This window comes from Coenobita brevimanus, chromosome 46, assembly GCF_032717465.1.
Source record: "Coenobita brevimanus isolate Jiangsu-jjx chromosome 46, ASM3271746v2, whole genome shotgun sequence".
NCBI lineage: Eukaryota > Metazoa > Arthropoda > Malacostraca > Decapoda > Coenobitidae > Coenobita > Coenobita brevimanus.
The window spans coordinates 6,371,282-6,397,843 of record NC_136999.1 but is presented as its reverse complement, the minus strand read 5'-3'; the positions used below and the strand labels follow the sequence as shown (position 1 = coordinate 6,397,843).

Genomic DNA, 26,562 nt, shown 5'->3' with positions numbered 1-26,562 from the left:
TAAGAATAAAACGAACAAGCGCGTCAATCAGCCATGTGACCCCCATGAAATCTCTAAAGGGAGTTAGCGAAATGGGCATAATGAGCACAGAAATGGGTGAGATGGGCTGGCTGTTTGCTGGGGATTGGGACAGGGAACAGAAAAGTGTGCCCCGGGAAAATGGGTGTGGTAGGATTAGCAGCTTGAGTATAGTGTATTTTCTTTCAGCAGGTTCTCCAAGAAGGAAAATGTTATAGGTTAGGACTACAATAGGCCGGGGGTGCGTTGTAGGGGGGAGGGTGTACGGAAATGGATGGGATGGGGTGGGGAGGAGGGTGTGCGAAAATGGATGGGATGAGATGGGGAAGGTGTACGAAAATGGGTGGGATGGGGTGGGGAGGAGGGTGTGCAAAAATGGGTGGGATGGGGTGGGGAGGGTGTACGGAAATGGGTGGGATGGGGTGGGGAGGGCGTACGGAAATGGATGGGATGGGGGAAGGGTGTACGAAACTGGATGTGATGAGCTGTAATTGTAGTTTTGGGTGGGGGGGGGGGCCATGAAAGCATACTTCCTGAAAATGGGTGCTGTAGGATAAATAATTTGAGTGCAGTGAATTTTATTTTTAAGTGTTCACCAACAGCAAGTACACGGTAGGTTCGCCTTGATATCATTTACGTGGAGTCTTGTGGGCAGATAATCGGGGATCTTGGGCCTGAAGGTGATAAGGTTGGTGACTGAAGTGGGTGGAACTATGTCGAAAAATAACTGCATATCGTTTAAGAACGTTTGTGCTGTGGTGGAGTACTTGTGGATGATTTATTGTTTTATTTTATTTATTTTACTATCCTATTATTTGTTCCATATGGTAATTTCTTTTTTGTTTTATCGCTAGACTGTCTTATATAACCTCGGGGAAACTTTTGCGGCGAAGGTGTTAGAAGCTCTCCTAATTAAATTCTTACACTATGAAAGGCCTCCCCAAAGCTGAATAAAGTCATCAGACGAAAGCTGAAATAGATACAAAAGTCGTCATGGTATTGGAGTAATTAATGATGGTGGGTTTGGTGCTTCCCTCCCCACAGTAATTATATCAGGACTGGCTACGTTTGGCGCCAGTATCTTTGGTACTTTCTTCCTTGCATAAAAAAAAATTCCATGTTGGCTGTTATATTCCTGTTCCCATCAGCCTGGTTTAAACGACATGGGGACGGCCTCGTGTTGTGAAGGGGTTAATGAGGGCTAATTCTAAACCTTCACTCCCTGTACACAAAGTCTCATCAAAAATAAAGGACATGGCGTGATGATAAGAAGATTAATTACAAAAAACATTTCATTGGAGTGAAGGAATTAACGTCCTTTTATAGTCTTTTTTTTTTTTAATGGAAAAGGAGCAGAAGATGGAAAGACAAGTCAATTAAAAAAATATCCCCTTCCTCCAAACGATATGTAAACGTTGGATAAACCTCTCACATTAATGGATTTAGAAATGATCTGCATTAATGTAGCAAAGTCTTAATAAATTCTTCATGTTGTAGCAAGAATACAAAAAGGACGTTCTCTGGCTGAAGGTGTTAATACAGGTAACTGGAATTGGTGGCGCTGTGCAGAAATTAATGACTTCGCCAGGGTACGTTTGGGGAATGGTGGAGCATGGCAGTGTGGTCTGATATTGAAATTTTAATATTCCAGGCAAAAGTAGCTGGTGACGTTGATTAATACGAGATGCTGAAAGTAGTCTTCGCTTGATTATGTTTGGTTTTAGTGCTGTTTATGTCTGTGTTATCTGTTGGTGTATTTTAAGTATGGAGGTTACTGTCTGGCATACACTGCACTAACTCCAAGCATACTCAAGTGTAGAGTGATCATTGTCAGCGTTTCGTATTATACTGCTCTTGTGGAGGGAATAGAGAACTAGAGATTGACTAGGAGAGTGTGAGTGAGTTGGATGGAGGAAGGGGAAGGGGGATGCCATGGAAGAGACAGAGGGACGGAGTGGAGAAGCATAATTATGAATGTGGGGTGGGGAGCGAGGATGTTGGGGAGATGGCAGCTTGTTGGCGGTGGACAGAATGGCATGTAGTTGATTCATTTGTGGGTATCCAGACCGAAATTAGCGTCAGGCTACGAAAAGGTTGATATACAGAATGGTACTGTTGATTGATAAGTTAATGGTGGTGAAAGAAATTATGTTGATAACCACGGCAGCAGATGTTCTCTTTGTCATACTTGGTGTGCTGATGTTTACGCCAGTATTGACACTTTTTTACATTCTGACTGACGCGACTAAAATTGGGACATTGATGACCTTAGTATATGATATTTTGTTTGGTGTTTCTAGTTTGTATGGGTGTATGCCAGTGCCGACTATTATATTTTTAACTCGTCGGTTACTGGTGATTGACGGATTAATGGCGGTGGCTGGAGCTGGTGGCCAAGAGTAATTACACTTCCCTCGGGTACGTTTGGGGATAGAGGAGTTTTGGGATTTGTCATTTATTTTTATTGTTTTTATATTGTGACTGTTTAGACGCCTTTAATTGGATGACGTCTTTATATTACAATATTGCTACCACCGGACGATTTTATATGGCTTAGGTTATACTCTTTGTGCCTTAACTTGGCCTTTTTTTTTCCTTTTATAGCTTATTTCCTACAACTGTGTCAGAAAGAGATAGTGCTGCTGCTCTGCGTACTTCCCCAAGCACCATTTTGTGACTAGCATCATATTCCAGTGCTAATGTCTTGTTATTATCCAGCATTCAAGATGGAGAGATGGGAATTTTAGGCCAAGTTAGAGGAAAGAGAGTATAGTTAGAGCAACATCTCGCTCTCCAGTTCGGAAATTCTCTACTAAGTTAAATGTAATAGTCAAGTAATGGCAGTACTACAAATTTGTGTAATTGGTGGAAATATGTAGAAGTTCATTACTCCTCGCTGTGAACGGTCGGGTATCCTGACGTCTGTCGATATTTTGTAATTGTTTCTTCTGAACCGATGTCAACGGTGTACAGGTTAATTGTGATATTGGAGATGCTGGAAATAGTGTTATTGTCGCTAGAGTTTATGAGTATGACCTTTTATCACTTTATCATATACTGTCAATATAGGTATCACCTCTTCAGCCAAGAGACGTATTATTTGCATTATTTTTGCGGCTCCTAGGCAATTTTATTCAGCTTAAGAAGAGACCCTAGTGTTAAAGGCATGGATGAGGGCTTTATCTACCCCCCCACCATTACGAATTAAATTGCCTGGAGATAAGAGTAAGGTTAAAAAAATAACACCGATTTTCTGGAAGTAATGGTGATGATAAATTGTTGGCGATGATGATTATTATTATTATTAGTGTTGTTCTCACCTGAGGCTCAGCTGATGGCTGAATCCAGCGTACTACAGACCTTAGCTGTCTTCCTTCTTCAGTCCACCATCCTCCTTCAGAGGGATAGGGAAGATAATTAAAAGACTTTTGTGTAGAAATTAATTCTTCTCCGCTTGGGTGCGTTTGACGATTGCTGAAGTATATGCCTCGTGTTGTATGTGTTATTTTTCGTCCCTCACCCGATATTACCGATTTACATTTTGATGAAGAGTTGCACCGGAGATGCTGAAAATAATTGCAGACTTCTTGGAAAAATACAGGTCTGCAAAAGGTTATGTCTGTGATGGCCATTATTACCTTTTATAAGTGTCATCGACAGATTAATTAAGATGATCAAAACTGGCAGTTCTTTATCGAAAATGATTACAGTTCTTGTGGGCAACATTGTGGATAGTGGAGTGTGAGTGTATGTTATGTGTTATCTTTCACGTATTTCATCCGATATTGATGGGAGATGATTTTATAGATGCTGGGTATAACTGTACTTCGCTTGCGAAATTTTAGGACTGTTGAATTTTATGCGAACTTTGACTATTATTCCTCTTTTTAGCGGGACATCTCTAGTACTGTACCAGTTAACGCCATACGATGTTATTCAGGTAAGGGTGAATCATAATAATCTAGGAGTGTTATTCATTCTTCTATTTGGTATGTTAACTTCACAATTTCTGATGCTGGAGAGGGACGCCTTCACGTGGTGGCACTGATATGACCTGGCTGTGGAGGTGCCCAGTTACACAAACGTCCCTCACACCTCTCCCCTTCCACTGACAGGAGGCTGGTGAACCGTAGAAGAAGGGCACCTTCGGTTCACACTCAGATGAGCCTGGTGCGGCAACTACTTGTACTGCAGGCTCTTGAGTTTATGCCCATAATGAGTGTTACATTTTTCGTATTTCAGTCGTTGTTACCGATTTAAGACTTGATAACTGATAATGGAGATGCAAAAAAATTTTACAGCTTGGGGTTGTTGAATTAATGCGAATGATGCTCATATTACTTTAATCCATTTGTTGGGGATTGGTCGGGGTTGGCGCACTTGGGTATTTTCTTCAGGCTGACATCACGAAATTTTATCTTTTATGAGAAATCCTAGGTGTCAAGCACCTCAGTTACAAAAAAAAAAATCTTGGTTCACATAGAAGATGGTTTTGTTCAGTTAGGAGAAATGCTAGCAAAGAATTAAGAAATATTATCGATTGTCATTTTTCATTTATACTTCCTGCCACTAGACGATTTAAGTAACTTTAAGAAAACACCCTGTTATACCCTGTTCACTTGAACTTGGCCAAAACTTGCCATCTCTACCTAGAATGCTGAATTGTAAGAGTGGAGTATGGTGCTAGTCACAAAGAAGTGGAAATGACATACAGCCATAGTATTGTCTTTTTCTGTCACTGAACTACGTGAAATAAGCTGCATGAGAACGAAAATCTGGGCTGTCAAAATGAATGAAGTATAGTAAAGGTGTTGGTGGGGGCTCTTTGACCCCTCCACCCTTCCACTTCCGAATAAAATCGCTTAGAAACAGTAAGGAAAAGGAAAATAATAAGTCTTCGGATTCTGTGGGTGATGAGTGAAGTTGATGGCTATGTGTTGACGTTAATTTCTCCTCGTTTGGGTACGACTGAAGTCCTGAAGTTTATGGTAGTGTTATTTTGTGTACTACTATCAACTGATGGGCTAACTCCTTGAACAGAATGAGGTCTCCTGTATTTATTTTTTGTTCCTACCAGACGATTTCATTCATCTTAGGAGAGCCATTGTGACGGGGTTAATGAAGGCTCTATCAAACCCATCCAGTTCAGAAAAAAATATGGGAAAAAAATCGTCAGATGGCAGCACAAGTGAAAAAGACGTCCTGGTAATGAAGCGGTGAAAGATGAGGAGTAAAAGTGGTTGCGAAAAGTGGAAATTAATTACTCATCACCTGGGTACATTTGGGGGTATAGTGACGTTTAGTGGGGGTTGTGTGTTATGTTCAGTTTTTCATATTTCTGACAAAACTATCAGCTGACAAACGTTATTTTTCATCTTTCAGCCAAAACTATCGACTGCCTGATGCGATGGAAACTGATATTGAGGGTTGTGAAAACATTTGTCTCTTTCATCAGTACATTTGAGGGTGATTTAGTTTCTGTTGTGAAAACATTTGTCTCTTTCATCAGTACATTTGAGGGTGATTTAGTTTCTGAGTGTTGCCTACAGATGGCGAAGTAACCCCCTCATTTAGACGGCATTGTACTGTTCGTCCTTTACAAGACGATTTTCTCCGGATTATGAATAGTTCCCCAGCAGTAGGAGGGTTGATTAGAGCTTTGTATAGGCCGAATAGTCCCCCGTAAAATAAATCAAGTCCTCTACAGGCAGCAAAAAAGGTGGTAAAGCATGCATCATCAATTTTGAGAGGTTAATGAGAGTGATTAACTTTTCGCTTCTGTGTTATCAGTAATTCGACACGACGATTGGGTACGTTTGGAGGAAGCTGGAATTTGTCAGTGTTGTGTGTTATTAATCATTACAGTTTATGCAGCCTTATGGACTGACAGATTGATAATTGTTTTACCATGGCGAGGAGATGAATTTCCCCATTTTACATTCAGGTTCTCTCTCTCTCTCTCTCTCTCTCTCTCTCTCTCTCTCTCTCTCTCTCTCTCTCTATTGATGTCATACTGCTTAGGGACGGATGATGGCAGGGTTTTCAGGAAACTATGTATGGCGTTTCTTTTGTAAATATTTGGACTTTAATAAGTTGTACCTTGGAGAAATATTTGTTCGGTGCTGTTTTTGCCAATTACGCTTGGTTATAGTTGGTGTTTGATGGTTATAATTGGTGTTTTTTGATAACCACACTGCCCTGGGATCGAACTCCAGTCTGACCCAGTACCGCCTCCAGTTGTCAGTCACTTTACCACAGCAGTTGCAAAGAGGGTAAGTTGTCCTTCGAATTCTCCATCCTTGCAGTCCTTCAGAAGTATAAAGGACAAAAGCTTTCTTCATTTTCTCTGTGTCTATTTCACTGTTTCCGTCATGTCAGTCACTCTCCTCCCTAAATCGTCATAAAAAAAAAAAAAAAATCTATAGGCGGAGAAACATACCAAGTCTCCTTCCACTTAACCCCTTTATTTTACTGGCTATTTTTTTCACAGCTTATTCTTGCCACCTCCAGACGATTTTATTCAGCTAAGGAAAGACCACTCATATTGAAGGGGGTAATTAAGGATGTATCTGTTATCTAGTCCTAACAGTCTCTCCTAAGCTTTAAATACTCGTCCGGAGATAGCGGAAATAAAAATGAAAAAATTCGCCTTCGTAATGAAAGGGTTATGATTATTTATCCATCAGGGGGAAGAGAGGATGAAATTTTCTCTCTCTCTCTCTCCCCCTCTCTCTCTCTCTCTCTCTCTCTCTCTCTCTCTCTCTCTCTCTCTCTCGTTGAATTTTAAGTTGCTTCGGTAATTTCGCAACACCTCATTCTAAACAACATATTCTCCACATTAAAGCTCAGTCTCCACGTGTATGTTAGTGATGCAAACTAAAATGATATTAAAAGCAGTATATAATAACGTACAAGAGAATGTTGAAGATGTAATATGCAAATTCAGTCGCCAAGGAGTGCCACCTAGAGTGTCTGGTGTAATGGGGCGAGATTCCCTTGTACCCGATTTTTTTAAAGGAATTTGTTTTGGGGTATTGCTATTTCCTGGACAATTGAAAGGAAATGTTGACCTTCAGCTGGCAGAGTTTCGGAATGCTTCGGTCACTCTGGACTGTATGTGCATTATCGCTGATCGAAAACATCTGGATACCCTGCTATGACTTTTTGGGGCGACAGTACACGTGACGTCTCCAAGCAGAGGACGACTTCTTAATGTGTTCTTGCTACATCCTGGCTGTTTAACTCTGGGTGAAATCTCCCTTCAGAAATAATCTCCGTGAAACTTGTATACGATCTCCCGAAAACTGAGTGAAATTGAGTCGTCGTCGGTAAGAGATGAACTGCACTTTGCTAAGTTAATATTATTATTATTATTATTGTTATTATTATTATTATTATTGTTATTATTATTATTATTATTGTTATTATTATTATTATTTTATTATTATTATTATTGTTATTATTATTATTATTATTATTATTATTATTATTATTATTATTATTATTGTTATTATTATTATTATTGTTATTATTATTATTATTTTATTATTATTATTATTATTATTATTTATTATTATTACAGTTGTTACTACTACTGCTAGTACTACTATTACTACTGCTACTACTACTACTACTGTTGGTGCTGGTGCTGGTGCCGCTGCTGCTGAGCAGGCGTTTTTGTGCAGCCTAGATTAAAAAGTTTCTTCTAAGCTGAACAGAATCGTCTGGTGGGAGCAAGAATAAAATAAGGAGATACATAATCGTTGTGAAGGGTTACATGATGGACGGTTTATCGTCTTGATTCTGCTGACATCGTTGGTAGTTTTTGCTTGCTTCCTCCAGACAATTTTTCTTTAACTCATGTTAGTATAGAAGCATCGTACTGAAAGGGTTGATGGAAGCTTTATCTAACCCTTCTGTTGGAAAGGTCCCTCGTAAGCTGAGTAAAATCGTCCGATGATAGTAAGAGAATAGATAAATAGATGAATAAATCTGGTGGTAACGTAATAATAATAATAATAATAATAAGAAGAAGAAGAAGAAGAAGAATCGTAATAATGAATAAAATAGACCATATTACGGAAAAGTTTAACGACTGACAGTTTAATGATGGCGACGGAAATTGGTGATACTGGGTCCGAATTAATTACTTTTGGCGAGGCTAGTACGCTTGTGGACTTTGGGTGTTGATAAGGATGCTGTCTGTTAGTACCAGTTTTATTCAGCTGGTATTATTTATTGACGGTATAACGATGGGTGATTAAAAGTTGATGATGCTCATGAAGAAAGTCATTACATATCTCCTCGGTATGCTTGTGGGTTTGTGTGTTTATGGGAGTGTAGTCAGTTGCCAGGGAGTAGCAAGAATTAAATGAAAAAAAAAAAAAGTTGCTTGAATTACTTAATTATAGGCGAGTAAAGTTGATGCTGCTCTGTCCAAAATAATTGCACATCCCCATGGTACGCTCGTGCGTATTGTCGTACTCAAATTACCAAAGGGGAAAAGGGATTGTAGAGAGTTGTGGTTACAGTGTTTGATTAATTGTTAGCGCTTCCGAGTTGCTGGAGAGGAACGCCTTCACGTGGTGGCACCAATGTGACCGTGCTTTGTAAGTGCCCGGTTAAACAAGCGTCCCCTAGTCCCCTTCCTATCTCCCGAAAGTAGATGTCAGCGATGACTGACACACATAGCCAGTATAACACAGTCTTTTATATACATCACTCAGAACACATTCCTTCCTCATTCGTACTTCACCAGCATGGACAAGGATTAGTTCAGGCTATCACTTTCCCTTCGAGTAGGTGTGACTCTGCAGTGAACCCCATTTTGACTTACAGATGCAGTTTGGGTGGAGGAATGAATGTGAATGTTGTAGGTTATTTTTTTCACCATTCCGGCAGGACTATTAATTAACGGGGTGATGACTAAAACAGGTGATATTGTGTTGCATGTAATTAAAGTCCGCGTGGGTACGCGTGTGAGTGTGTGAGTTTATGGGATTATATATGACTATTTTCATTTTCACCTGGACGGCCATGGATAAAGTAGGTGTTGTTATTGATGCTGGTATGGAATGGATACTTGCCTCAAAGTTGTTATGGTACTTTATTGAAGGCTGTTACATAGCGCTGGGTACAGAACTATCGAATGACGGTTTAATGTGGAAGGTATCGAAAGTGGATAGATGTTGCTTGGTACGCGCGTGTGTGTGTGTGTGTGTGTGTGTGTGTGTGTGTGTGTGTGTGTGTGTGGTTTATGGGAATTGGGAATGTATAATGTTTATCACCGCGAGGCCACCGCTGAGGATTGACATTGTGATGATGACGGCTGAATCGAGAGTAATTACATTCCCTGTGTGTGTGTGTGTGTGTGTGTGTGTGTGTGTGTGTGTGTGTGTGAAAATCTTGTCTGTATCTATATTATAATGACCCGATTTCTGTTTGTTTATTTGTTCGTTACCGTAACACAGCATAAACGGTGCAATGTAGCGCAGTTTTTGTTAGAGCAAGGTACCGTTAAGATGCTCTGACTTGAAGGATAAAACAGTATCCAGTCCAATCGGGCCACCGGTTCCCGAGTTATGGCTCATTTCTGACCTTTTGAAATCGAGCGGTGGCCCCCGAAGGCGGCCTTTAATCGAGTTACTACTAATGCTTTATTATTATTATTATTATTATTATTATTATTATAATATGCTGCTGCTGATGATGATGATGCTTATTGATGATGATGGTATGACGGCCCAGTAGATATTATAACCTGACAGTACAGTGATGATCGCCGCATCGAAAGCTATCACAGCCTGATTGCACATGCATGTACATCGTTGTACTTTATGTAAATGTAATCCCCTGTATTATTACCCCCACGCCACTACTGTGAACTGTTATTGTGTCCTTTTATTACGGTCAGAGGACATAATAGTAGCAGAGTATTAGTAGTGGTAGTAGTAGTTCATGGTCGTTTTACCTTGAATTGGGTCAGATTTTATCCCTTTCAGCCATTTCACGTGGGTCAGTGGCAGGACACGACACTACTTTGGCTCCACATCCTTATTACAGCACTTTATCATGACCATCACCATACTGTAAAATTAGTCTTTCCGTACAGCTCAGCATTCAAGTTGGAGAGAGACCAGTTTTAGACCATGTTAGAGCAAAAAGGTCTAATAGCCCACAACAGCAGAAGCAGCAGCAAAAACACCACCACCACCACCACCACCACCACCACCACCACCACCACCACCACCACCACCAACAACAACAACAACAACAACAACAACAACAACAACAACAACACCACCACCACCACCACCACCACCACCACCACCACCACCTTGGCGGTGGTTGCAATGGTTGTGGTAATAGTAATGGTAGTGGTGGGGGTGGGGGTGATGGTGGTGGTAGTGGTGGTAGTGGTGGTCGTGGTGGTTATTATGGTTGTGGCTGTGGCGGTAGTAGTAACGGTAGTAGTGGTTGTGGTTGTGGTAGTGGTAGTGGCGGCGATAGTGGTGGTGGTCGTAGATATAGTCGTGGTGGTGGTGGTGGTGGTGGAGGCGAGTGTTGTTTGTGGTGGTGTGGCGATAGTGGTGAAGGTTATGTCGGTGGCGGTGATGGTGCGACGGCGTGGCCGACAGTGGAGGTGGTGGTGGCAGTGAGGATGGCAGCAGTGGTAATAGTCATAGTCGTAGTAGCAGCAGACGTAGTAGTAGTAGTGGTAGTAATTGTGGTTGTTGGTATTTATCAGCAGTAGGTGTTTTTGTTTCCGCTGTTGTTTTTGTATAATAATCTATCTATCTATATACCTAGGCTGCTTCCCCCAAGGAAAGGGAGGTAGCCGAGACAGGACGACTCACTCTCCATTTACTCATCCATTCAAACACATTTATTCGCATCTTAGCCCCAAAGGGGAGAACGGACAGATTCTCACCGCACCACACCGCACAAGGGTCAACTGCACAATGCAATCAGTGACATCCGCAGCAGGGCCCGACAGCAGAACTGGTTTACCCCTGCCACATCATAATACACCCATCCCCTTACCCGCACCTGACCTGACTAGCTGATCAGACCAAATGCGGGAGAATATCCCCTCAGGGCTGCGTCATCACTTATTCATTCACAATTTCTCTCCATTTATTTCTGTCACGCACAGCCACTCTTCCTTGCTCAACAGACATCCCTCTCGCATCCAGCGCTCTCTTCACACTGTCCATCCATCCTATTCGTGGTCTTCCTCTCAGCCTTACACCTCTCACATCAGATCTAGTTATCTTTTTCACCAATCGCTCATTATCCATTCTCTCCATATGCCCAAACCATTGCAACACCCTCTGCTCAACTCTACCAGCCATCTCCCGAACAACTCCAGTTCTCCTTCGCACTTCATCATTTCGCACTCGATCCATACGCGTCACTCCACACATACTCCTCAGACACCTCATCTCCATTACATTCAAACTTTTCCTCTCTGCTACACCCATATTCCATGTTTCAGCCCCATATAATGCAGTCGGTACCACAACACCCTCATACAGCCTTCTCTTTACATCCATTCTAAGCGAACGACATTTAAACACTTTTCATTCCTCCCAACACCTTTCCTACTTCATTTATTCTAAACTTCACTTCTGCATCTATTCTTCCATCCACAGCAACATGTGACCCTAGATATTTAAAACAATCTACCTCCTCAAGCAACTCACCATTCAAAACTATATTCATCCCCCTACCATCTATCAACCTCGTACACTTCATCACTTTACTCTTATTCTCATTTACTTTCAATAATAATAATAGTAGTAGTAGTAGTAGTAGTAGTAATGAATATTTGCAGTGGTAGTTATTCGAATATCTATTGGTATGGCATCAGTCACAGTCAGTGTTGCTGGTGGCAGTGGTGGTGGTTGTGGTCGTGGATTTGCTGATGATGGGTGGTCGTTATGCCGTGATGCGGACGACACTCAGGCCTTTACGAACAACACGGTGTTATGTGCCTGGCGTGGATTTGCTGTACGACCCGCCTTGTGTCCGTATAAATCTGGAGCCGTTGATGTGACACATGTATTTCTCGTTTGGCGTGACAGATGTAAATATTGGCTAACGTTGACTTAGATACGAAGGTCAGATAAAACGTTCTGATCCACATTATGCTTATTTTACCCTAACTAGGCCTAAAATTTCTATGTCACAGTCTAGAGTAAGAGATGAACACAAGAGTATGATGCAAGGCGTGAAGAAGTGCTGTGGACAGGATGTAGAGTCACCGTATTGTCATATTCTGCCACTAAGCCACGTGAAATAAGCTGCAAAAGGATGAAAATTTTGGCCAAAGTTAGAGAAAAAAGTGCTGTAAGGAAGAAAAAAAAACTATATATTACTACTTTTTCACATGCTCGACTCATCTCAGAAATAGTTACCTTTACATCATTCTCTCTTCCTCCACCTATTTTGTTGCTCGACTTCTCACGTTCTCTTTCTTGTTCATCTCTTCATCCCCGACACGGTTGTTCTTTTTCACTTTTTTGTTCCGCCTCTTCTTCCCAAAGTACTGACCATCATCTGAAAACATTTCCAGTGTCTCATTACTTCCCCACATCTCTCTCTCCACCTGTTCTTCCCTTTTCGATTTCAAATTTCGTTTTCTCTTCATTTCTGCTTCTCCCAAAAAAATATACCCCTTCTATTTTCTGTCCTTCTGCCTTTTCTTCACACTCTGTTGTCTATTACCCGTTAAAATATATATCTTCTCCATTCTTCGTTTTTCTCCCCTTCCTTTCCCTCCATCTCTTCACTTCAAAATACCTCCCATCCATGATTTTTGCCGTCAGTAATCCTTCTGCTGTTCTGATTTCTTTCACACTGTATTTCTCGTTCCACCTCTTCTCTTCAGAATATTTCCCCTCACTCTTGTACCTCTTCTTCTACTTCCTCTAGACAGTCTCTCACATTCTCGCTCTCTCTCTCTGCCCCTTCCTGCCCTTCCTTTCTTCTTCTTTTCATTTCTCCCTCTTTTTCTTCAATTTTTTTTTGCAGTATCAGTCTCGTTCCACCTCTTCCTCTTCCCCCCAGAGTACGTTTCCTGACCACTGTACCTCTGGCTGTAATTTGTCTGTCTGTCTCTGTCTGTCTGTCTGTCTCTCTCTCTCTCTCTCTCTCTCTCTCTCTCTCTCTCTCTCTCTCTCTCTCTCTCTCTCTCTTTTCCTCCTTTATTTCTCGCTCCAGTTCTTCTCCTTAAAATATTTTCCGTTCTTCCTTTATTTTATGCTTTACCAAAACACCTCTCTTCGATCTCCCTAAATTTCGTTATCACAATCCGTCTTCTTCGTCCCATCTTTCACATGTTCATCCTCCTTTTACGTGTTATAATCTTCAAAATATGAGTGTTTCCCTCTTTCCACTTATCTCCTCTCCTTGCCCCTCTCCTTCTATCAGTGGATCATCTCACTCTCTTGTCTTTCATATATCCCTTGGAGTAATTTTCTGCCTGTTTTCCCTCTCGCTCATCCCCTTCTTCTTCTTCCTCCCTTTTTCGCCCTACTTCTTCACCTCAAAATATTTTCCGTGCCTCCTTTATCTTGTTCGTGATCAATACAGCCTTGACCGACCCACTGGCCCATTGTATTATTGACTGGTAACCAATTTCCTTCGCTCGTAACTTCCTTAGCCTTCAATAAGTCCTTTCAAGAGTTGGTTGGCCTTTCACGACCTGCTCTGCCTATAATTTATCCCACTGCAGAGTCTTTTTATAGCTGGACAAATTAGCACAAACATAACTTATAATTCAGGAACAGCTAAATATAATACATGGACGTCTAGAGTATAATCAGAATAATTTTAAGGATTTAGAAGTGTGTTATTTTTTCACATGTTGCTTTGCTTGTAATTAATCCTGATGCAGTTTCCTTACAGACTGAAAAAAGAAAATATTTGGAACATCACTTACGTTTTCAAAAGAACTAATAATACAAGTGTAATTACAAATAAATTAAATTGCTGTAAGAGTTAACAAACTACATTGTCTGATAAAACTCTTCGACAAAGCAATTAACTCCGCCACAGATTCATTTTTACAAGTGGAAAAATTAGTTGAAACAATATGTGCACGTAAGGAAACAACAAAATCTGTATCAGGAACAAGTAGAACTAAATCACAGATTTTAAAGGCTCAGAACTGGATAATCTTTATAATGGTGGTGTATAGACTGTCCTGGCGCAATTTCTTCCTCACAGCTACACAAATTGCTTCCGAATATTACCGTCACTTACAGAAACAAATATATCCAACAGAGTTATTTTGGATGTTTACAAAAGTGATTACCGTCCCTTTTAAAAGTTGGTGTACAAACAAACAACTGATCAAGATGCAGATTCTCGAAAGCTTAGTTAGAAGCACTAGAAATGTGTAAGAATTAATGTGAGAGTTCACGAGTGTGTGTGTGTGTGTGTGTGTGTGTGTGTGTGTGTGTGTGTGTGTGTGTGTGTGTGTGTGTGTTTCAGGTATCTTATAATCACTTTATTCTGTTGCAGTTCCTTTAGTTCCTTGTTACAGGTGAATATAATGGTTCTAAAGCTGTCAGCACATACAAGCTAAACTGAAAAATAAAAAATTGTTACCTTCTCAGGACGGTGGCGCGTTTTATTAGTTAAATATAGAAAAATTTGAGGGAATTTTTCGAGCTGAAGAAGTTTTCTCCAGGCCTTATAAACCCTTTCAGTATTAACCATCCTTTTCAAAACCATCTGTTAGCAAGACCAGACTTAAAAGTGGCGTCATCGTATTGAAATGCTTCACAAACTGGTTAACCCAATAATTCATCCTACGCATTCTTTCTTTCTATGTAAATCTTCAGAAATTAGTTCCTGTATTGTTTACATGTAAAATCATAACTCTAAAACGACGACATTTTTTAAAGGTGCAAAGATTGGGTTCCTGCCTTCACAAATGCGGACGTCTTTCTAATCATATCTGTACTGTCTTCATACTCTTGTATTTAGTTAATGAGAGAATGTTGGAACTGGATGGGTTAGATAAAGTCGAATTTCATAATCTTACCACTAGAGCTACCCCGACTATCTCCTTCTTCCCCAGCGGCTTTTAAATTTAATCCCCATCAAAATTCTTGGGCGTAGCTTAGGTGGCTTTTGAGAAAATAATGTTTACATATAATGTTTACATAAATATAGGGTTGGCGTATTAGGTTTACAAAGCATTAGGCCTATATGTCAAGAGTTGGCCTGTGTTGTTGTTTTTATTATTTTTATTACTGTCGATTGTAGTTGTTGTGATCGTTAGTTCATACAGACTATACATAACAGTTTACATGTGATTCTGTGGCACGTAAGAGGATTGCTGCGCCTCTCGGAACAGACTGTCTAGACTATGCTTAGAGCCTGTGCAGAAAAAAGTATAAAATGTAGAGTTCATTTTTTTCCTCGAGTTATTTTCTCTCGTTTTTGTTTTTCTTTATTGTTGTGAGTTTTTCTTCCATTGCTTAAGAGAGATGAGGTTTAATGATGTGTTTGGATAAGTTGGGACAGATTAGGCTGGGTTAGATTGGGTTAGGCTGGATTAGGTGATTAGGTTAGGTATTTGGGATTGGTTTGGGGTGTTTTTAGTATGAATTCCTGTCATATTTTCCTGTACTGATTCAGGTATCATTTTTCCTTCGTTTTTATTGTTTTTAACTTCGCAAGTCCTTTTCCTCTTGTGGGTATTATTCTCATGATTCGGGGGTGACATGGATGATATTTTAGTCTTGCAGTGTTAAGACGATTGTGTTATGCTTAGGAGAGATGTTTCACAATGGAAGAGTTAGATGTAGATTCGTAAACCTTTCAGTTACAATAAATTTTCCCTGAGCTGAGTAAAATCGTCTGGAAATGCAAGAATACATTTTAAACGACGTCACCGTGGCGAGTGGGTGAAACTTGAGATGTGAAAATTGTTAGGCTGCACTAAAAACAATAGAAAATAAATGTAGAAGCAACCGAGGAAGAAATGAAACATATATAAATACAGTAAAATTGTTGGAAGGGAAATAGGGAAAAAAAAAGTTAGTAAAACGTTTTGGACTAAACAGAACCCATTTTCAGAGAGAATTATGGTCGTGTTTTTAAATGAGGCTTTGAAAGGTTTCGATGGTGAAATTATTGGTCTGTTCTTTTACCGGTGTTATATTTTACTTTCATCATCATCATCATCATCATCATCATTATCATCATCATCATCAAGTTCTGTGTGTGACATCTTGTGTGTATACATTTTTTTTTTTTTATGAATAACAGAACGGAGGAAGGAAAAACAAATGGGTAAAAAAAAAAAAAATCCATACACCAGATTACTGGTGTCCTCTGTTCATAAAATATCTGTAACAGTCAGACTTGAACAGTTGTGGGTTGAAATTTGGAGGAAAACAACTCTGGGGAAGCGAGTTCCAGAGAGATGCAGTTCGGGGAATGAAAGAATTCTGATAGGCAGAAGTTCTGCAATATGGTTGAGTGACATTCCAGTCATGAGCGCTACCAGATGCCCGTGTAGCACGAGGGAAGGCATGGAGAGGCGGCACCATGGATGCAACTTCGTCTGAGCATTTGCCAAAAAAATATCTGTAAAATAATGCAAGGGAGGCAACATTCCTTCTTACTTGCAGGAGAGGTAGTTTATATGTAATGGCAGGGTTGTTAATGATTCATTTCATTTTAACGTAAAAGTTACAATGTAAACAAGAGCATAACACTCCCTTCCCACTGACCTCGTTTTAACCACACACACACACACACACACACACACACACACACACACACACACACACACACACACACACACACACACACACACACACACACACACACACACACACACACACACACACACACACACACACACACACACACACACACACACACACACACACACACACACAGAGGCATTACCCACATCATTCTCCATTGCCTCGTCCCCACAATATCGCGTCGCCTGAAGCCACCTGCTCCTTCCACAATTTTGTTAACACCCCGGCATATACCACACACACACACACACACACACACACACACACACACACACACACACACACACACACACACACACACACACACACACACACACACACACACACACACACACACACACACACACACACACACACACACACACACACACACACACACACACACACACACACACACACACCCTTGCGCTATTGGCACCTCCTATGTCTACCCTGCTAGAGACTGATAACATACTGATATGAAGCTGTCAGAGTGCTGTGAGGAATAAAAGACTATATAAGCAATGAAGGAATTTTTGTAAGGAAGGGGGATTTTCTGACTTATATTGTATTAAGTTACTCCTGTTTTAATGGCAGCTACTTTTGACTGCAATCTGGACGCACTCTTGTTTTAATCCCTGCATTAATGTTTGTAGTGGAAGAAAATAATGCTGAAAAGTAAAGGAAATGGAGATCTTAACTTGAAGTGCTAGTATGTACCACACGTCCTTGCGTTAATGACATCTCTTATACTGTAATCATCTACACCGCCAGACACTTGATATTCCATTACTGTATTAAGTCGTCCTGTTGTATGCGGTATAAAATAGGGTACAGGGATTGATTTTCGTTTTATAGTAGGGAATTTGTTAGATCACCCTTGAATTAACGACACCAACATCTCTTTCACTTAGCTTGGGCCAGGTTGTGGTCCTTTTTGTAACCTACTTTAAGTGGGTCAGTGGCAGAGAAAAGAAGTACTATGGCTCTATCTCTTGTCCTTAACACTCCTTCGTGACTAGCACTATATTCACGTAATAATCTATTGCTGCAACACATTATTCAGACTGGAAAGATGGCAATTTTAGGCCTAGTTAGAGTAAAACAGGTATACCTTTTCTAGTTTTATTTTTGTTGAAGCTCATTAAAGAACTGGAAGAAAATAAAATAGTGCGTGAGTTGAGGGAGCTTTTATTTAACAAGCCATCATACACGACACTCTTGTCAATGATTCCTACTATTCTAACCCCTACAAGCACCCTGTTTTAGCTTTTCCAGTATGTTTTTCAGTGATATTCCTGGAGAAAATATAACAGCCACAAGGATTAATATAATGTCATAGTCCCACACTGTTAATACCACCACCTCTGCTTACGACCACATCCTGGAAGCAATCTGTTATAATTCCTGCAGAAAGTTATGTAGTGGCGTCTGGAATAAAGCAGAAGAGTTAAGTAATTTTGTTTAACGTGCCAGTATATACCAGACACCCTTACGTTATAATTCCCGCAGGAAGTTACGTAGTGGCGTCAGAAATAAAGTAAAACAGAAGAGTCAAGGAATTTTATTTAACGTGCCAGTATATACCAGACACCTTTGCGTTAATGGCACCCCTTGCAGTTACCCAGCCGCACATCTTCAGGCTGCCTCATATAACGTCGTCCTGCGTTAACTTGTAGGTGTAATAAAATACTGAGTATGTTCATAACAGATAAGTATCGTTTATTTTTTTGATGGTAGGTGGTGGCGACCATTATCCACTCACTTGATGTAGTGCTGCGTACTTCTTCTTTTTACCTACAGTATATCAATCTTTTTTCTGTGTGGCCCTCCTCTCTTCCTATTTCTCCTATCTTTCTTGTAACTGTTTTTTACTCTTCTCTCCATTTCTATTCAGGTGGCTTTACATTGAGTGACATGCCTAATGGTTTCCTATAAGCCAGGAAATCATTTACAGCGCTGGGTGGTAACCATATAACGAAACCGTATGTGTTCCGTATGTGTCAGCAAGTGGGTTGGTGGAGGATTAGTGCACCTCCCCGACGAACAACAGACTCGAAGACAAACGGCCACCCCTTACGGGATTATGGTGTCTGGCTATAGATAGATAGACGTCGTTTATTTTACTCCAGCTGCCTTTGGACAGTTTTGTCTTGCTTAGAGGACACTTTTCGAATTGGAAGCGTGAGATAAAATTTTCATAAGCCCCTTCATTTGTGGGGATTCTTCGTACTGGAATAAAATTGTTGATAGGCGAGTAAAATGGAAAATGTCATCGCAATAAAGTGGTTATTATTAATCACATTCTAGAGGCAAATTACAGCCATTAAAGGTCGGAGGTCATCGCTGCCAGCCTCTACGTTGCATAGTCTCCTGCTGTGACGTGGGACTGCATAGCCTTACAGTGTGTGTGTGTGTGTTTGTGTGTGTTTCTCGCAGGAAGCATCACACCATAGTGCTTATTATATATACTGACCAAGAGAGAGAGAGAGAGAGAGAAAGAGAGAGAGAGAGAGTTGCAATACATAGCCAGGCAGATAGACATAAGCCACAGTGCACACAGTGTTGTCATATGCACCTGCAGTTAATCCTACACACTCTGTCAGGCCAAAATAGATAGATGGATGGACAGGCAGATAGTTGATAAGTAAATAGATAGACAAACAGGAGTAACAAATAGATCGATCCATTGATAGCTGATAGATACATAGGAAAGGAAATGAGAAAAGAGACGACAGACGACAGACAGACGTAAGTAGATAGGTAGAGACAGATGGTAGAAACACAGGTAGATAGAGATAGACAGATGAGATGACTGGTAAGAGATGACTGAAGAAGCCACACTGCATATACAGTAGTTTCGTGCTGCAATACAGACGCATACAGATAGACAGATAAATTGGCAGACAGAACAGGCCATAGTGCATAGTGGTGGGCTCCAAGGTAGATATACAGACAGATAGATAAACAGACTTTGCCAAAAATAATAGTTATACTATTGCGCTCCAGACAGATCAGTAGATAGGTAGAAACAGCACTGCATAGTGACTAGCTCAAGGATAAATAAAAAGACAGTGATAGATAGATAGGTAGTTAGTAATGGATAGACATAGATAGATAGATAGAGAGACAGACATACTGATAAAAACCAACAACATTGCAAGTGTCTGGCTAAGATATAGATAAAAAGACGGTGATTGATAGATAGGTATATAGTTAGAGATGGATAGACAGCCATAAATCAATAGATAAATAGATAAACATACTGATAAAAACCAGCAACATTGTATAGTGTCTAGCCCAGATAGATAAGAAATAAGATATATAGATAGGTGTATAGTTAGAGAGAGATGGATAGACAGCCATAGAGACAAATGGATAGATATACTGACAACCAGTGACACTGCATAGTGTTCAGTTCCGAGACTGATAAAAATATATATATATATATATATATATATATATATATATATATATATATATATATATATATATATATATATATTGTAGATACAAGTTTTAAATAATGTATACATTCTTCACGTTGCGTAAATCATAAAAGCATAGTTAGGTTGATAGAAAGGTAGGTTGACAGATACACAGATAGAACTAGACAGTGCACAAAGTGTCATCCTGTCCTCACACTATATCCAGCCTAGTGTATTAGAGAGGCAGGTAGATAGGTAGGTTGACCAAATATACATAAATGTATAGACAGACAGATGGAGACAGAGACATTGAAGAAAAACATTTTTATTGCATGTAGGGGGCGGCGGCGGCTGAATCGATAGAGAAGTGGCCTGCAATCCTAATAGACACAGATTTAAATCCCGGCTGGGGCAGGGAACAGTTTAATCATAAAAAGCAGACTACTGATCTACAAGAAGACACGCCGACACGTAAAAATACTCCCGCCAATACCAGTAAACCAGCCCTGTGTGAGACAGTCCTAGTTTGTACGAGTATTGAATATTGACCATGAGTGTTAGCACAGAAGTGGTGACATGTGTAGGTGTATGGTATGTAGGAGGCTAGGCCTACTGGGCCTAGGGAAAAGGCTGCACAGCCTATGCCCAGAGTCAGACAGAAAAAGGCATAGAAAAAGAAGGTCCACACAGTATATATATATATATATATATATATATATATATATATATATATATATATATATATATATATATATATATACAGTTGATAGATAGAAGGGTAGATAAGTTAATAGATAGACGTACACAACCAACCACAATATATATAGTCTTGCACACAATCTATCTTGCCTAGCCACAGCATTCCTCTTGCTTCATTTACATCCCCTTGCATCACTAACATCCTCTTGCATAAGCCTCCCTCTCCCCATGAGCCGCTCTCTCTCTCTCTCTCTCTCTCTCTCTCTCTCTCTCTCTCTCTTTCAGCAAGCCAGGTGGATACAGCTCACACACATGTTTTCATTCTTTCGTCTCTCTCTCTCTCTCTCTCTCTCTCTCTCGGCAGGCCAGGTGGATACAGCCCACACATCTTTCACTCATCCATCTCCCCCCCCCTCTCTCTCTCTCTCTCAGCAAGCCAGATGGATACAGCTCACACATCTGTTTTCATTCTTTCGTCTCTCTCTCTCTCTCTCTCTCTCTCTCTCTCTCTCTCTCTCTCTCTTTCAGCAAGCCAGATGGATACAGCTCACACATGTTTTCATTCTCTCTCTCTCTCTCTCTCTCTCTCTCTCTCTCTCTCTCTCTCTCTCTCTCTCTCTCTCTCTCTCTTTCAGCAAGCCAGATGGATACAGCTCACACATGTTTTCATTCTTTCGTCTCTCTCTCTCTCTCTCTCTCTCTCTCTCTCTCTCTCTCTCTCTCTCTCTCTTTCAGCAAGCCAGATGGATACAGCTCACACATCTGTTTTCATTCTTTCGTCTCTCTCTCTCTCTCTCTCTCTCTCTCTCTCTCACACTAACACTTATACTCTCTCTCCCCCCCCTTTCAGCTATGACTCTCGCAGCAACCTGGTCTCCGAAGCAAGGAACTGGGCGGATGAGAAGTCAGTGGGCAGCCGTGGACACTTCGACCTACAGTCCACCCCAGCTGCCCTAGTGCTCGACAACGTAAGGGCCACCGACGAGGGACTCTATCGATGCAGGGTCGACTTTAAGAAGAGCCCCACCAGGAATGCCAGGACGAATCTTACCGTTATTAGTAAGTGGAAATTATTGTATCATGCTGAGAGGAAATTTTGGTAGCATGATTCTTACCACTCCTCTCTCTCTCTCTCTCTCTCTCTCTCTCTCTCTCTCTCTCTCTCTCTCTCTCTCTCTCACTAAATGCCCTTATCCCGTACTAGGTGACCACGAGCTAATCCTGTTTATATCACCCAGTCTTCCTCCTTCAGGTCGCCCTTTCTCTAAGTTCACTTCCCCTCTCAGATACCTCTCCACCCCATTCTTATCTTATAATAACACCAGCTTTACGTTTCTGAGATTTTCGTAGCAAGAATCTTACTTTTTGGAGAATTTAGTAGCATGAATCTTAATGTTTTGATCTTGGTAGTGGAGGAATTGATATGTAGAGAAATTTTGGTAAAGTTGATCTATTTGTCTCTAATTAATCCCTTCACTTTGATGACGTATTTTACCATTTTGCTGCTACCAGGGGATTATATTCAAATTAAAAAAGGCCTCTGTGTTGAGGAGGTTTATAAAGATCATGTGTAACCTTGTTCGAAATCTCCTAAGCTGAATAAAATCGTCAGGAGATGGAATGAAATTATGAAAGTGAAGCCCCTGAACTCATTGGGGTAATTTCCTCACCTCCTCCGTTTATTAGCAAGTGGGTGCAGGAGAGGGACGCCTTCACGTGGTGGCATCGATATAGCCAGGCCGCTACACTGCCTGTTACACAAACCACTTACCTTCTTACCTACCTCCCGAAAGGTGGATGGTGGGCTGCGAGAGAAGCCTAATTTCAGCCAGCAGTTCAAGGGATTCACGTTTCAAATGAACCTGGAGACAAAATAATAATATTTCCGTAGGTGAAACGCTAATTGTACAACTCAGCATGTTGTCTACATCCTTGCGTATTAACTGGAAAGAATGTTTTTTGTACAGTACCGGGTAACTTATATTTCACAGTCTCCTTGAACACACACACACACACACACACGGATCCATTAGTTCTAGGAGGCAAAGCACAGAGCTCGCCTTACCACCAGCACCTCATTCCCCCGACGCCTGAATGTGTGTGTGTGTGTGTGTGTGTGTGTGTGTGTGTGTGTGTGTGTGTGTGTGTGTGTGTGTGTGTGTGTGTGTGTGTGTGTGTGTGTGTGTGTGTGTGTGTGTGTGCGCGTGTGTGTGTGTGTGTGTGTGTGTGTGTGTGTGTGTGTGTGTGTGTGTGTGTGTGTGTGTGACGAGATCAAAGGTCGAGGACGCTTCTGAATCTCGGCCTTCCTTCCTTGACGCTCTTTTGACGAATTTTCCATAAAGCCTGTTGTTTTCCACTGCCACTGAGAGGGTAATGGAAATTCGAGATTGGGGTTGGATCCTATTGTGTGATGTATTATTCTTATTTGTGTGTGGGACGGAGAGGGTGAGTGTGTGTGTGTGTATAGTTTCTCTCTCTCTCTCTCTCTCTCTCTCTCTCTCTCTCTCTCTCTCTCTCTCTCTCTCTCTCTCTCACACACACACATTGTTCAGTCTACGGTACTGCTGAACACATGGATCTGGGCACGCGCCTTCTCGTCTTCCTAACTTTTCCAGATAATTGTACTTCTGTTTTGGATTTTTTTTTTTCATCATACTGGCAACGACTCTTCTTTCTTAGCTTGTATTCCTGTTCTTCAATCATTTTTCGCAAAGAGAATCTCTCTATCTACTTTATTCAGTCTCCTGATTCCCTTAAACACCATAGTCAAATCTCCTTTCTCTTCAGCTTCTTCAGTCTTTCTTCATAAGATAGCTCTTTCTTGCTTGGCATCATGTTCGTTGCCATCCTTTTTTCTTTTTCCAGTTTTATCACATGGTTCTTTAAATGTGGTGATCATACCATTGCTGTATATTCTACTCTCGATTTTATCATGGATACTTATCACCCTTAACAATGATAAAATTTATTATTTATTCCTGCATCCGGATCCAGTTCCACCTCAAAATCTAACCAAATGAATACTTATACTGTCCTGCATAGTCAGTTAACTCTACCGTTGTCGTCTCTGCCCTGTTACGTGTCACATCACAGACAGCGCACACCTCGACCACCTTTATAAAATTTATTATTTATTCCTGCATCCGGATCCACCTCGAAATCTATTCAACTCTTCCTTGACCCACTGTCCACCTATCCATCATATGTCAGTGAAATCTGGTAACAACTTTTTTGGATACTTTTCAACAAACATACAGGCAGATAGACACAGGTGAATATATAACCTAAAACTTCGTTGGTGGAGGAAAAAAAATCACTTGGATATCATGTTAAGCAGCCCCAGTATGGAAAAAAATGGGCTAGAGGCCATTTTGAATGGCATCTTGAATTTCAACCTTTAAATGTCAGTATAAAATTTCCTGACATATACTTCTGAAAACCCAAAACACGAAATCTCTAACATGTAACTGGACACCTCCCATATAATGCTCGCAGGATTATATATCACCCTAGACTATAATGTTAAGCTCTCCATGGCGACAAAAAAGTTTTGTATTTTTATTGCAGTCGTACAGAAATGTTTAAAAAATGGAAACAGCAGTGAATCAAAGTAATTATACCACGTTTTTATTCCAAGAAATGCTGCCGTATTGTATTCCACTTGTATATTAATAAAGGGTTAGAAATTTTTCATGTAAGCTTTTACCCAAGCGGGAAGCAGTCGAGAAAAGACATACGTTAATTAATGTATATTACACTCGTTAACAGTGCCAGTCACTTTTCCATATTATTGCTTACTGCATAGAAGGAAAAGCCAAACAAACAACCATGAAAGCTCACGAGAGAATGAGTTGTTTGTTGCACTAATTAAATGGTAATGTGTTCTAAATCCACTTGCATTTTAGTCAGACGGATAGATATCCTGTATTACAAGTTAATGGTCTGACTAAAGCATATTATAATACTGAAGTGAGTTATGCACAGGGTCCCGAGAGTTGACGTAATAATTTCAGGAATTGATTTTAGGGCTGCTTTTTAGGGAGGACCTTTTCGCCCATAAGGTCATCAGTAACTGTTGATTAGCTCCTTAAATACTGGGAAATGGACCCATGTTTATACTTAATTTCTTACTCAGATTCATCCCTAGAATCTACACCTGACGTTAGTGCGAGAAACCACTGGACTCCTTTTATATGCTAAAGTTTAAGATTAAGCTGTTTGTAATAATTCTAAAGAAATATCTAGTCATTATTACACTGATATAGTTTTTGCATAAGTTGTTTGACCAACCCGAAAAGACTTAATGAAAGGAAAATAAAATGTTGACAGCCGATCCAGTTTTACCCTTTTCGAGGTGATGAGTCCCGCAGCTAAACTTTCGTAGTCCAGCACATTTAATTGTAAGCTACTGTGGATGACCAGTCTATAGCCCTTGTAGGCAATACGTGCTCGAAAAACCTCCAGTGATCTCATGGGAATTGAACTTGAGTTACAGGCCTTCAGTCGGACGTGAATGATTTAAGCACTAGATCACCAGGCGTCTAGAAAAAGAACAGAAATGACCTATTATAAATATTTATTTAAAACACATGTAATATTGAGCTCAGTTTTACACACACACACACACACACACACACACACACACACACACACACACACACACACACACACACACACACACACACACACACACACACACACACACACACACACACTGTGATATGCGAAAACAAAAGGTAGACAAATGTGTTTCTGACGCACCCACTGGCGGCAGCCAAATCCAGTATGTCTGTAACTGTCAAGCACTCATTGGGTCACTGTACCGTTTTGAAACATGCAAATCTGGTAAGTTGGAACCATGGAGTTTTATAGGCGTCACACTGGTGTGTGCTAAGGGGTGGGAATACTGGTGATGTGTCTGTTGTGCGTCGGAGGTGTGTCTGGTATGTCTCTGTGGTGCATGAAGTGTGCATATGGGGTGTGACCGAATGAAGCTTCCAAAGATAGAGGACACTTTTTGTAATGGGTGGTGGACATGGTTGGCTGGATGCAGCTATCAAAGGAGCCCTTTGTTTTGTTTTGTTATAAAAGTTATATTTAAATAAGGTTCGTCCCTTCAATTAGATTATTTATATTTTATTCCTGCTACCTCCAGACGATAATATTCAGCTTTGGAGAGAGTTTTTCGAACTGGAGATGCTAGTAACAGCTGTCATTGACGTTGTAATTACAAGGGCACCCTCATAAGGTGAATAAAATTTTCTGTTAGTAGCAAGAAAATATATGAAAATACGCTTAGTGAAGGGATTACTGGATTTTTTTTTTTCCATGCAAGCCACTGTCAATTCCTCCCTACGGAAAACGGTCAGGCAAATTATACAAAAGCATTATATACCAACACAATTTGGTTCCCATGAATCTCGGCTGAATAGAATCATCTGGTGTTAACTAGAACATAATGCTAGAGTTGACATTACGTCTTACCGTAAAGCACCCTCATCTGTGTGGGGCTCGAACCCACCTCGCCAGTGCAGGTCTGAAAAAATGTGTGGTCGTCACGTAATTACGAAATTTTTCCTTTCGGATCCTCACACCCCGACCTGTTGCGGTGTGGGTGGTAGTGAGTTTAAGCTCTTCTGGTCACG

General features: G+C 40.6%; 1 protein-coding gene across 1 annotated transcript in view; it reads left to right on the top strand.

Annotated features, from left to right (window-relative positions):
* Window positions 1–26,562, top strand: part of LOC145398804 (adhesion molecule nephrin-like) — a 169,767-nt gene that overhangs the window by 69,379 nt on the left and 73,826 nt on the right. The window contains exon 3 of the mRNA XM_080271613.1: window positions 21,768–21,976. Coding sequence (XP_080127739.1) covers window positions 21,768–21,976 — 209 coding nt within the window. The remainder of the gene's footprint in view (window positions 1–21,767; window positions 21,977–26,562) is intronic.